Source organism: Tympanuchus pallidicinctus, unplaced genomic scaffold, assembly GCF_026119805.1.
Source record: "Tympanuchus pallidicinctus isolate F22 unplaced genomic scaffold, pur_lepc_1.0 scaffold1, whole genome shotgun sequence".
Classification (NCBI taxonomy): domain Eukaryota; kingdom Metazoa; phylum Chordata; class Aves; order Galliformes; family Phasianidae; genus Tympanuchus; species Tympanuchus pallidicinctus.
In genome coordinates, this window is record NW_026294618.1 from 78,816,292 (window position 1) to 78,829,373 (window position 13,082).

The window sequence follows — 13,082 nt, forward strand, 5'->3', positions numbered from 1 at the left end:
TACCCACTGCAGTTATGTCTCTCTTTGCTCAGTGACAGGTAAGGCTGGCCTCAAGCTAAGCAGCCTCTGATGTTTTGAGATGTTAAGATCAAGAAGGCCCTGAGATCTCTGAACTTCTCCCAGCAGGACAATGCCAGGGCAGCAAAGTTAAGGGCTTCCAGGCAACGAAAGGTTTATGATGACTTTGGGCCAGAACATGGGGTAGAACAATCCACGTGCCACAGTCTGGTTTTGCACTTTTGAAGGCAGTGATGAAAATACAGATACTCACAACTGGACAGGACAAGTAGCTGAGCAACGTGATGTAATTGAATCTGCTGAGAGCAGGAGGTTGATGTACAGAAATGCTTCAACTTAAATTATTTTATCATTCTCTAATACAGTTTCTGGGCTTGTAATTGTTTTATTTGATAAAGGTACATTATCCATTCATGTATTAAAAAAATAATCTTTTTGATGAAGCCCCAGACCCCTCTCCCAGGTCTCTCTCCTGGCTGAGTGCTTAATCCCCTGGCCACTCTCTTTCTACATGACCTCAAACCCTGTTCTGTGACCCTACAGGCCAGTAGTAGGGGTTGTTTTGTTGTTTATTTTTCAAGATTTCCACTGTTTGACCCCTCATTCCTATGAGGAGGCATAGAAAATCCTGACTGTGGCAGGGAGGCCCTGCTTGCTGTACACCAGACCAGAAAAGGCAGAGCAGAGCTGGTACCAAGGCTAAGTGCCTCTCAGCCCTGCTTTAGCAAGGAGAATGCAGTGCTGTATCTGCTTCCTACAGTCATCATTGGCTCCGTATCCTGTCCACACATCCGCTGCAGGGAGTTTAGCTTGGTTACTATCAACAAACTCTGCAATGGCTGGTTTGAGGTTAATGCCAGCAGGGTGCTTCGGAGGGACTGGCAGGGGAAATGAGGATCTGGATCCTGTATTGCTCCTGAGCCAGTTGCAGCACATCTCCAGTCTTGGCCAGCTCCAGTTTCACCTGTGAGGACATGAGAAGGACCAGCTCAGGCCCGGGATGCCCCACAAGGAAGAGGCCACGTGCTTCCCCATCAGCAAACAGTAAAGCAGAAGTGCACGTTGGGTTGGGGAAGGAGCTTTGCTGTCTGTGTCCATACCAGAAAGGACGGCTCCATAAGTAGGGAGAGGAAACACCACGGATCATCAGGAGAAAAGTACAGAACATGTCTGTAATACCAAGTCTGATGGTAAGAGGAAAGAGCATCACATAGGGCAGAAAAAGGGCAGGAGACCCTAAACAGTCTCTACAGTGTTTCCAAACTGGCTCGCGTGGCCACAAGGCCACATCTGCTTGTGCCCTTGGAACACGGCATCTGAAACTACAGCCTCCAGAAAGAGCTGGGAGACCCTGTTCCAGTCACAGAGATGAGTTGTAGAGACCTAGCAGAAGACACTTGTGAGACAGCACTCCAGCAGTCCCAGTCCATTCCCAAGTGCTCACACTGGAGCGGTACCAATGCTGCTCCCTTGCAGGGCTGGCCCCATGCAGCCCTACCTTCACTCACACAGGTGCTGGCCGGTGGAGATGGCTTGGGCCCATTGCACCGAGCTCAGCACCATGGGGTTTTGTTGATGTGCTCACTGCCCGAGGAGCCTTTCCCTACTGCCCAATTTGCACCAGAACAGCTGCCTGGGGTGCAGTTCGAGGGGTCTGCCAGCATGATGACCTGCAGGGGCCCGGCTCAGAGTGCTCAGAGCTCTGTTGTTTTCCTGGGCTCGATCAGGACCGAGTTTAACATGCCCACCTGGCACTCCTGATCTTGGAGCTTCCTGGCAGCCTGCGAAGGGCTTTGGCACCAGTTCGACCGCTGTCGGCCCCTCTGCCAGTTCCTCAGGATGAGCAGGATAGTGATGAGGACCAGCACTGCCGTCAGCACCCCAAACACCAGCACTGTCACCAGCTGGGCTTCGCTCAGCCCTGAGTCCCTTTGGGTCACCACCTCTTTCACAGAGATTTTTAACAACCCTCCTCCCGGCACTTTCTCACTGTGGTTGGCCACACGCCGCCCCGTAACTGCACTCCTCATGGGCTCTGGCTGTGTCACCTCAGGCATCTCGCTGGTGGTGCTCCTAATCGCCCAGCCGCTCTCGTGGTTCAAAGGATGGTAGGGGGGAGCCCAGGTGGGCTCAGGGATGGAGATCTCACAGGTTTTGCCAGTGAAACGGTCCGGACACAAGCAGTCATAGTCATTGATGCGGTCGTAGCACTTGGCCCCATTTTTGCAGGGCTGGCTGGCACAGTCGTTGATGTTGATGGTGCAGAAACGCCCCTCGAAGCCCACCTGGCATTGGCAGGAGAAGCGGTTGATGCCATCATGGCAGGTGGCACCGTTGGCGCAGGGCCGCATCAGGCAGTCATCCACGTCGTGCTCACAGAGAGCCCCCACAAAGCCAGCGAGGCACCGGCAGGTGAAGTTGCTGGCAAAGCCATTTTCATCTTGACATTGCCCCCCATTCTTGCATGGAGACCTGCAAGGAGAGAGGAGAGAGGTCATGGCCCTGGAAAACAAGCGACTCCCCCTGCCATGGGGATGGAAACTCACTACTGGAGCTGGCCGCCAAGCCACAGGGCAGGTGGATGGATGCGGTAAAGGAGGATGCGGTAAAGCTTCTGCCTCTATAGTGACAAGATTGGGATGTCCCCAAGGCACAGGGCAACTGCTCAATTGGAAGAGGCCGCAAGCCAAGGATCTGAGGAAGATGCAGGTCCTCCTGGTTCTCCTTAAGGCACAACTGGTGTCAGCTCATTGCGTCCACTTTGACAAGGGATGGGAACCTGCTCAGATCACAGCCCTAGCAGGACTGCCAAGTTAAACTAAAGCCAAAGGTGGTTTTGGCTTAACTCCATTAGTGCATGGAAATCTAGAGACAATGAGCCAAGCTGAGCTGCAACTAGTGCTGTCTGTCATCACAGTGCTGTGCCTTACCCTGCCTTCTCACATGGTCCTGCCTTCATCTCACAGTCCTTCCCATGGAAGCCCTCTGGACACAGACAGGAGTAATCCCCATCTCGGTCATAGATGCACTGAGCCCCATTCTGGCATGGGGACTGATGTTCGCAGATGTGGACGTCTGAGGGGGGAAAGAAAAGGTGGAGTGAGTGAGAAATGAGAGTTAATGCAGTCACTTCAGTTTCCAAACTCTGCCAGACCCAGTGGGGATGGGAAAGTGGCCACACCTTCTCCCTCCTTCCTTTCATCAGGCACTAGCAAGCCAGGCCTGGAGGTGGCAAGACCCCTTGTTGGCCTGCGTGATGTGCCAGTGCTGTGCGTGCCAGCCAGCAGGAGCTCACCATGGTGGTGGCGTGGGGGAGCTGCACTGTCAGGCCAGATAACAGCACTTGGAAACAGTGCTATGCTGCTCCCAGCATGCAGCTGGGGACAGCCAAAGCAGCCCAAGCTGGCATCCCACACATGGCTTCTGGCTGTGCCATCCCTCCTATCAGTGCAGGACTTTAGCCACGGCACCCTTGAAGCACAGCATGGGAATGAGATTGGATGATGCTCCACTGTCCCTTGCAGAGCCAGCCATCCGCACAGCCAGGGACTCACCCTTGTCGCAGAACTTGCCGGCCCAGCCGCTGTGACAGATGCACTGCCAGGGCTGGTGGCAGGTCCCGTGGAGGCAGCCCGGCATGCGCACACACTGCTCGCAGTACTCGCCCTCCCAGCCTGGGTCGCACCTGAGGGGACAGGGCAGCGTTGTGACACCCAGCTTTTCTGCACCTACTGAACAAGCCCTGTGTATCTCCCACCACACAGCCAGACAGGCAGAGAGAAGCCCCATCCATAACACCAGAAGCCTCAGGGGATGGGACGAGAGGTCCTGTACTGCAGTGGGTGGTCACTATGCAAGTTCTCACATGACGTGGCCAGCATGTTGAAAGCACTGAGCTACAGGGGAGGGTCAGGTTGGGTGTTAGGAAAACGTTAATCACCCGAGGGTGGTCGGGCCCTTGAACAGGCTACCCAGGGCAGTGGTCATGGCACTCTTGGAAGTGACCTGAATTTCGAATGGTCCTAGATGGAGCCAGGAGTTGGTCTCAGTGATCCTTATGGGTCCTTTCCAACTTGGGATATTCTACAACTCTGTGACTCTATAGGCTTATGGGTGCAGCATGGTAGGAAAACAGAGCCCTACAGGATACAACGAGTCTTCTGCCCCAGAGGAGCGGTGTGGTGGCCACAGCCACCAACAAGCAAAGCTATGGTGTCCCAGTAGCCTTCCCTCATCCTATCAGCTCTCAGCAAGTGCTAAGAAAAGAGGGCATCTCTATGGAAGCAGGGCTGAGCGGAGGTGGCACCAGATACTGCAAAAGCTATAAACAAAACAGCATGAAGATAAACCTCAGGATAAACCTGAGCATGGGCAGCAAGCACCCCTTCCCTTGGGTATCACAGGCTGTGGTGCAGAAGAGAAGGTGTGAGCAGCTTTCCTTTCCCAAAAGAGAAAGCCTAAAAACTACAATCGCAGAAGTCCCTGGGCATTGGGGCAATTTCGGTGGGGCGCTGCCAAAGCTGAGGTGTGGATGAGGAAAGATAAACGCATCGAGGGAGGTGAACGTACCTGCACTTCCCATCCTGGTCGCAGCTGCCATGGGCCAGGTTGCAGTGCTCACTGCAGTCATCACCTGCAAGGCAGGGACAGGGGGCTGAGGTTAAGCAGAGATCATGGGCGATCCCAGGTCTGCTCTGTCCCTGCTGGCTTGCAGGTAACTCAAAAATGGGACCCTATGGCCTGTGCTACAGCACCTGGACCGCTGGGGCGGGAAGGCTCAAGGCACACACAGGGCACAAAGGCACCAAAGGCAGAAGTAGTGAGAACGTGTCCTTTGTGTCTCTGGGATGTTCCCATTCCTGAGAAAAACTGTTTGCGTGCAGCAGACTGCAGCCAGGGCCCGAGCACTCCCCTTCACCTTGAGGAGCAGGTATCCAGTTCTGCTTATTTATTTAAAGGCCGTCATAAAGAGGCTGTAACTGAGCCATGGCCTTGCCATGCCACGTCTCACTCATGATCCATGTCAGCCTGCTTTCTCCAGCTCCTTGTCTGCTTTCATCCCAACCTCCCCCTCTGTCCCGTCACCTGCTCAGCGCTTTCTACAGGAACCCAATGTGCACCCAGGCCCTGTGACTGCCCACCCTGATCAGGCTCCTTCATCCATGAGGCATGAGCCTCCCAAACCTCCATCCGTGAGGCAGGAGCCTTCCAAATCCAACCAGGGCAGTGGTGCTGGATTTGCTCGGTCCAGGCTTGGGTATCACTGTCCCTCCTGCCTGTGAGCACCTCTCCTGGCAGATGGCTTTGGGAATTCAGCACTTATCCGGAGCGGGGGTAGGGCAAGATAATCTTCAGGATTTTGCCTCACGGGATCCAGGATTAGCCATTTGGGGTCAGGATCTTCTCCCCCTCTCACCCTACCTCTCCCAGAGGGCCCATCACAGTGAAATGTGGGGCACTGGGACCTCCCGCCTGCTCATGCACTGCCACCCAGCTGCCACCACAACAGGGCCTTATGGTCACCATTAGTTGCCTCCCACGTGATGGATGATGAAGCAGCATTGTCTGGTTTTCCATGTTAGGCCAGCTCTATTTTGCACAATGAGCTGAGGAGTTTTGTCCATGCCAGGAATGGATTTAGAAAGGTGGACAGAGAAGAGCAGGACCCAGAGACTCACCTTGGGCAAGCTGGTGATGGGCTAAGAGGATCCAAAGCAAGGACATGAGCTGGAGACAGAAGCTCCTGAGCATGGTCAGTGTGGCCCCACCGAGATGAACACCTACATAGGCAAAAAGAGCTGGCTGAGGAAAGGCCTCTGGCTCACACTGCAGCATCACTTCACGTGTCCCTTCCTCTCCACTGCCTGGGAGTTCTGAGCTGAAACATCTGGTTTTGTATGGGCTTCTCACCACATGCCTATCTGTCCTTCTACACTCCTTCCTCTAATGCAACGTTGGAGCACTAAGAACCTAAAAGCCTTCTGACACGTGCATATGGGAGACCAAACAAATACACTCAGTGCTGAGTGCACAGCAGCTGAGGCTGCTACACTGCTCTGTTCAAGGCTCTATGAACACTAGCGCTGCCAAGGGGACCTTCCCCTTCCCTCCCTGCATCAGGGGACCTGAGCTCTGTGTTAAGTAAGGTGTGAGGTTCCTGCACTGCATCTATCCTATGCTCACAGCACATGGGCTGCTTTTCAAAGACTCACTGCCTGCAGCAAGCAAACCTCTTAAGCTGGTGGGTAAGATGCGAAGCTCCGTCTGGCTCAATTACAAGGGAAGGGAATGGGGTGGATTTGCTGGTGAGAGGGCAGTAAGTAGCACCAGGGAAAATAGCACTGGTAAGGAAGGGGGTGAAGCAATAGGCCCCAGGGTTGAAGCCCCGAGCAGCTCACTAGCTGGGTGCAGCCCTTTCCTTCTGCCACCCCACAGAGAGACCTGTGAGCTCTGATTTTCTGACCACCTCCTGCCCTTGTAAAGTAGCATTAAACACTTCAAAAAACACTTCAATCCCTCCCAGCCTTCTGGGGTTGTTTAGGGCAGGAAATTCTAGGGTGATATCATAAGGATATTACTATAATGAGATGGGAGGGGTTAAGCCATCCCGTGAGGAGCGTGGCATGGAGCAGGCTCCATCCAGTTGCGTGGGTGTGATGAGCAGAGGCCGTGCTGCTCTCAGCCCCACTGTGAAGTGAGAGAAGGTTGCGTTGGGTCCGCAGCTACTTGGAAGACTTTCCAGATTTGGAGAGAAGTCACCTCCACACGTACATCCATTGCAGGACAAGATGCTAGGGACACTTTTAATGGCTCGACACATGTGGACCAGACAAAATCACCCACTGAGCCCAAAGCAGTGATGCTGTTAAGAGCATCTTGCCACAAACAAACCATCACCCACATAGGACGCAGCATTTTCAGACAGTGTCCCAGCCAAATTCCAGCAGGTATCACAGCATCCTCCCTCTGTGTGCTCCCCTTGTCACCGTGCTCTCAGGACTGTCCTGCGCTTCCTGCCCTGAAATGCTGGGCAGTAATGGACAGCTGCAGCATTTCAGGAGAGGGCGAAGCAATGCCTAGGAAACTTACAAAATAATTGAGGGCTGACGGGTGAGCAGTTGGCAGCCCATCCCTTAGGGCTGTTGAAAGCCCGACAGACGATCACCACGCGTCATTGCAAAGCTCGCTGCGCGAGGCTCCCCACTGCTGCCCCTTCGAGCTCCAGACCTGCGGGTGCTGCCTTCGGTGGCCGCATCCCGGGGGCAACCGGAGCCCACGTGGATGTCAGCGGGCCTGGCCTTGGGGCACAGGACGCGCCCACTCTCTCTTCCCTAATTCCCTCCAGTGCCCCTGGGCATGAGGGCCCCCCCGGGGGCAATTACAGACACCCTCTCGCGGGTGAGCGGGAACCGCCGGAGGCGACCGGGGACAACCTCAAAACGAGGGCATTTCCCCAGTCCCCCGGCCCGGAGCTATCGAGGCACGGCAGGATGCACCGGGAGATGCCGCGCCGCAGCGGCTCAGCCCTCTCGGCCCCTTCAGACCCCGCGGTTTCACGACCCCTCCGGATCCCCCCCGCACTCCCGGGAGGGTCCGGGCGGGGAGCGCTCGCTCCGCTGCTCCCCCTCTCCGGCCGGGGGGCCTCGCACCACCCGGGCCCCGCCGCCTTCCCGGGCGGCGGGGGCCGCGCAGCGAGACCAGCCCACCTCCCCGGTGTGCTCACCTCGGCGACGCGGCGGCTCGTGGGGCTATCGCGGGGCTCGGCGGCGAGGGGCGGCCATGCCCGGCGCGGCGGCGGCGGCGGCGGCGGCGGCGGCGGGGCTGGGGAGGCGCGGGTCTGCGGAGGGAGCTGCCGCGTGTGCCGCTCCGCCCGCCGCCGCCGCCGCCGCCGCCGTGCGCCCCGGCCGCCTGCCAGCGGCTGCGTGTGCCTGCACATCCCCGCTCCCTCCCCGGGACATCCCGCCTCCCGCAGCCCCAAACCGCAGGCAGCCCCCCCGGGCCGGCTCGGCCCGACCCGCCCTGCCCGCTCACCCCTGCCCTGCTCCCGCTGCCTCCGGGGGCGGCCACACGCAGGACTCCCACCCACCCACGGTCACTGCGCGGGCCAGGCTGATCCCCCGGACCCACGAACCGTGGCAGCTCCGGGCTGGGAGTCGGATCCCGGAGGAACCCCTTAGCAGGAGGCAGGGTCAGACATCCCCGTACACGGAGGCTTCGCAGCTGGAGTCGCGCAATGCCGGGCTCCCGTATTGGTCACCTCCCGCTCAGCACCTCTGCCTACGCACCAGGAAACCCCACCAGATTTCCCCCAGGCTTCACAAAGCTTCAAGATATTGAGAGAAGTGAAAATGCCACCCCAGACCCTCTGTGCTATCTCCGGTCCCTGCACTGAGCACACCTCCATTTTCAAGCCCCACGATTTAAAGTCCGAAACTAGAGAAACAACGTGAGGCAACCACACCAGTAAGAAGGCACCCTGCCAAGCTGCCAGGAAGGAGCCATCCCACCTAGCTGTGGTTCTTGGTGCTTCTCCTGCTGCTGCTTGTGAGACATAGAGACCGATGCTCCAACATGGAGACAGCCCTGTGTGAGGGGCTGGGCAGCCAAGTCCTTAAGAGGAACAGCTGCCTGTGCTTCTCCTCACCTTGAATGGCCTTTCTGCCACTCTGTAAGACCAGATTACTCCACCACCTTCCAAGGCCTAGCTATCCTTAATTAGAAATCATCCGCCCCTTTTCTACACTCCATTGGCCCCAGAGTTTGCTATTTTCCTCCAGGAAGCAGGAATAACCTAATGCTCCTGGTACTCATGTGGGTATTATCAGTTCCTGCCTCCTCACCACATCCCTGCCCTCTCTTTGTCACCTCCTGCAACCCTATGACTCTCATAGCCCCACCAAAGTCCAGCTCTGCACTTCATCTGCCTGCAGACCTCGGCTTGCTCAGACAGCACGACTCCAGGGAGCTATACTATGGGTTCCTACCTCACATGCCTCCTTTCTGCCTCCCTTCTGCTTTCCTGTCAGGCAAAAACACTGTGCTTCTCTTTGCCTGCCTTCCCCTGTCTTGATCACCCCATGGAACTGCTCCAAGGGCCCTGAGGATCAGGTAGGTCCCAGTCTCCTGCAGCTCGGATGCTGACTGAGGTGCATCAGCTCTAGGATGCTTCCTGCAGTTTTCCATCCTGCTCTCACTCTCTTCTGTGGATATCTGCCCTGGCACTGCACCACATTGCAAGGCCATACCTGCATGCAGGTAAACCTTGATTGAATGAACATTATAAAAAACTCTTGCAGATCGACGCTGTGTGTTGGTACCCAGAAGCATCTGTATCCACAACAGGAGTTGTGCGGGAGGGGGAGGTGGGATTGGGTTGCAGTGAGCTGAGCCACACACGTGGCTTCCCCATAACAGTCATCTCCGAGGTGAAATCTGTGGCCAAGGCTAGGGAGGGGAAGTCGGCTGCTGGAGATCTGCATGCCAGGCAGGGGAGTGGAGAAGGGAAACCATGGCAGGGATTCAGAGGGTGAAGTGAACACATCTGAGGAAAAAGAATCTGGGGTTTGGTTTATTCCTGTTGGTGTGAGGACCACAGACAGGGAGGGATGAGCATAGAAAAGTGGGTGCAGAACGGAGCAGATAGACACACCAGGCACAACAAACCCCAAGCATGCTCCTTTCTCATCACTGAAGGGCTCTTGTCCGATCCTTTGGCAAACTCCGAGCCTTGCTCTGGCTGTCCCCAGGCTGCCCATGATGACTCCAGCAAAGTGACTCTATTTGCAGACCCAAGGTATGAGATTTGAGGAGGGGATTCCTGCATTTGCCTTTGACCTGGCTCTAATATGCTCTGATCCCTGCCATGCCATCCCTAGGGGCGTCGCGCATGGAACAGCTGCTGGGTCAGAATTAGGAAGGATTTTTTCCTAGCCATAAGAATCCCTCCAGTGCTCTTCCCTTCGATGAAGGAAACCCCACAGAGAAGAGACCCAGAGTGGGGTTGGGAATCCCCCATCACCACAGCACCTTTGTGCCTCTCCCCTGTGCCTGCCAGCTGCAGGCTCCCTCCTGTACCATCATTCCCAGTGAGATGAAAAAGTTACCTGTCAAAGCCAGCTGGGGCTGCTTGCTTTTCCTCCAGTGTCTGCAGCCTGCACCTTGGAGACAGCTGGACATGAGGGGTGAGGATGCTTGGCTTCAGCAGTGGGTGATACTTTCTCTTCTCCTCCACTTAGGAACCTTCCCCAGAGCAAGAAGAGAAAGCAGCTCTTCTCTTTGCAGACTCCCAGGAAAACTCACCGCTTCCTGCCCACTGCAGTCCCTTAAGGGAGACAGAGGAGCAGCACAAGCAGCTGGAGAATGGCCGCAAACACCTCTGAACTGCCAGCTTACACCAGCATCCTCCCCCGCGGCTCAGGGCGAACCTTTCCTCTGTATTGAAACACTTGCTGTGCAGCACCGGCCCGGGGTCTCTGGGTAAAAACAAATGTTCTCCCCCATGCCACCCCCCTTGTTTCTCCCATCCCACCCCAGCCCACAACAAACATCAGCAGCTCGCTGGCCCCGCAGCCATGTAACCCAACCCCAGCCATTGTTCCCCCTTCCCCAAGGTCTATATTTGACTCTGCGGCAGCACCATCTCTGTGTGGATGTGTGTGTGTGTGTGTGTGCTCACTGCACGCGCACACTCCAATATTTGTTCAGAGCCTCATTCTCCAGATGCCCGGGATTGCTTAGAAATAGCTTCCATGGGCAGTAGGTGTTTGTGCCTGCAGCAGGGACGTGGAGGGGGTGGGCAAGAGAGGGGCAGGGAGAGGGTGAAGGTCGAGGGTGCAGGAGCTCCTGGCTCTTCCTGTGTGATTTTCACCATTTCAGTAATCTCTCACCCTGCAGAGGGTGGATGGAAGGAAACACAGCAACGCTTGTGGTCAACAGCAACAGTGGGACTGGTGGTGGATCTGGGGAAGGATGGAGAACAGGGAGATGTGTAGTTTTGGTGAATCCATCAAGTTCCACAATGCCCTGTGTTTTGCTGTGGTATAAATGCTCCAAAAGCCCTTCAGAACTTCCTAGGATGAGACCATCAGAAATGGCTTCAGGAAGGGAAGTGGCACTGGCACTGGCTCCCCAGAGAAACCGCGGGTGTCCTATCCCTGGAGACACTCAGACCAGCTTGGATGGGGCCCTGGGCAGCTGAATTGGTGGTGACAGCCCACAGCAGGTGCCGGGGCTGGGTGGGCTCTAAGGTCCCTTCCAACCCAAACCGTTCTATGATTCTAAGATAAAACTTCAATTCCCTTGGTCCTGGTGTCTTTGCAAGGGGTGCGTCAGCCCATGAGAGCTCTGGGATTCACCCTCCTCCATGTTAATGCTGCAGTGAGGGCAGCCTCTGTAGGCTACCCCAGGATTTATTTTGTGTTTTCCCAAAGCCTTCAGGAATGTTGCCCAAGCACAGTGTCACATTCCCTGTGACCCTGAAGTCCCTGGGAACTTTGCTGAGTCTTGGTGGTCTTTTTCATTTGGATCCCTTGTGGCCTGAGAGGACACTCAGCAAAATCAGAAATAATACAATCAAAATTAATGATAGGAAGGATCCCCTTTATTCTAAAAAGGGTACTCATTCAGGGAAATCATTGCTGGAGGAGATGTTCAGTATGCTTACAAAAATGACTGGACATTTATATAGACATTAAGGATAAAGAGTGATGAACTCCAAAGAGCTATAAACCCTCCTGCTCCAGGGTGCTGAAGGTGAGTTCTAGGCTATGGAGTAAGGCTTCTACCTTCCCCTGAATCAGGAGGATGGGTGTCTGGGAGAGGAAGGGTTCTGAGTGTGAGAAGGCACCACTCACATGCACCCACTGGAGAGCAGCCACAGAGCGGTGGCCCAGCCTTTCCCATCACCATGGCCAAGGACTTGACAGCTGCTTTAGTAGCTCTATGAGGTATTTCAGAGAGATGATTCCCACTGCTCAGAGCCATGTGTCAGCCTCAAAACGGCCCTGTGGGGCTGGAAAAGGCACACATTGTTGAGAGATACAGATTCCTTGAGCACAACTTGATTATTTCTCTTGAAGTCAGAAGAGAGCCACCAGAAAAAAATATATATGTATGCATATATTTGACTAATTAACTTTGAATGCACTTGAAGAGGAAGGGAGTCAGGTATACATGGAGAGTGGCTGGAGAAACAGTGTATCACCTTTAGCCCCCGCAGCTCAAAAAACTGAGCCGTGCCCTTACAGAAAGCCCCCACAAGTTCACTGTGTAGGATCTTGTTTTGCCCTGTGATCTTTGGCTTCCCTTTATGTATTCAACAGCCACTGCCATGGCTGTCCCTGGGCACAGCCCTCAGGAGGTGCACCCCTTCTCCCTGCAACCTCCCGCTGCCAGGGGAGGTTGGGAAAGATCAGGTGTTAAAGAGAAGCTGTCAGAGGATGTCTGCCAGGCCTTCCACTTCCCGGCATGCACCATAGGGTGCCTTGAAGCCCACCTCCAGCCGTGCCCTGTCCTGTCCTCTTCCAGCTGGCAGCTCTAGCAATAAAACCTCCCTATCTCACTGGGAGCACGCGAGCATTTAATGGGAGTCTATTGAAGAGAATGTTTGGAGCTTCCTCACAGCTCATCTCCAAGCTTGCTCCTGGGCATTTGCAGAGGTTGGCTTATCTCCGTGTTTGCAGAGAAACCTGTCAGGAGTCCGTTGCAGTGAATTTCAAGGTCATTTCACAAAGCTAGAGCCCATGCTTCGAAAGACTTGATCCCTGGCTGCAAAGGATGGGAGTCCGTAATTACCAGCCCTGGGGGGCATGGATGAATGTTGGAGGGGGAGGCTAATTGCAGACTGACTGTCTCCTTGGCCTTCAACATCTCTAGTGGAGCAGGGAAGTGGTGTGCTCAGCCAAGCACCAAGCGTGTCCTAGGGAAAGGTAATTCCTCCCCAGCCTGCCTGAACCCGTCCCTATAAACAACGAGAGCTGCATTGGGAAGGCAGCGCTGCAGAATTCACACACACACACACACACACAAAAAAAAAAAAAAAAAAAAAAAAAAGTCCCTCTGAGCTG

At 55.2% G+C, this 13,082-nt stretch overlaps 1 protein-coding gene across 1 annotated transcript; it reads right to left on the reverse strand.

Moving 5' to 3' along the window:
* Window positions 1-161: 161 nt before the first annotated feature.
* DLK2 (delta like non-canonical Notch ligand 2) lies at window positions 162-7,852 on the reverse strand. Its single transcript, XM_052675588.1, has 6 exons — window positions 7,742-7,852; window positions 5,697-5,798; window positions 4,588-4,651; window positions 3,573-3,703; window positions 2,949-3,093; window positions 162-2,490 (listed from the first exon to the last, which is right to left on the reverse strand). Exons 2-6 carry the CDS (start codon window positions 5,767-5,769, stop codon window positions 1,713-1,715), a joined length of 1,191 nt encoding a protein of 396 aa, XP_052531548.1. The 5' UTR covers window positions 5,770-5,798; window positions 7,742-7,852; the 3' UTR covers window positions 162-1,712.
* Window positions 7,853-13,082: the final 5,230 nt, after the last annotated feature.

Bases quoted from the DNA above. Each gene is read 5' to 3' on its own strand.
- DLK2 (XM_052675588.1), bottom strand. From the start codon at position 5,769: ATGCTCAGGAGCTTCTGTCTCCAGCTCATGTCCTTGCTTTGGATCCTC. The intron at 3,704-4,587 runs GTACGTTCACCT...CTGTCCCCTCAG, and splicing joins GACCAGGATGGGAAGTGCAG to GTGCGACCCAGGCTGGGAGG. The intron at 3,094-3,572 runs GTGAGTCCCTGG...TTCCCCCCTCAG, and splicing joins CGGCAAGTTCTGCGACAAGG to ACGTCCACATCTGCGAACAT.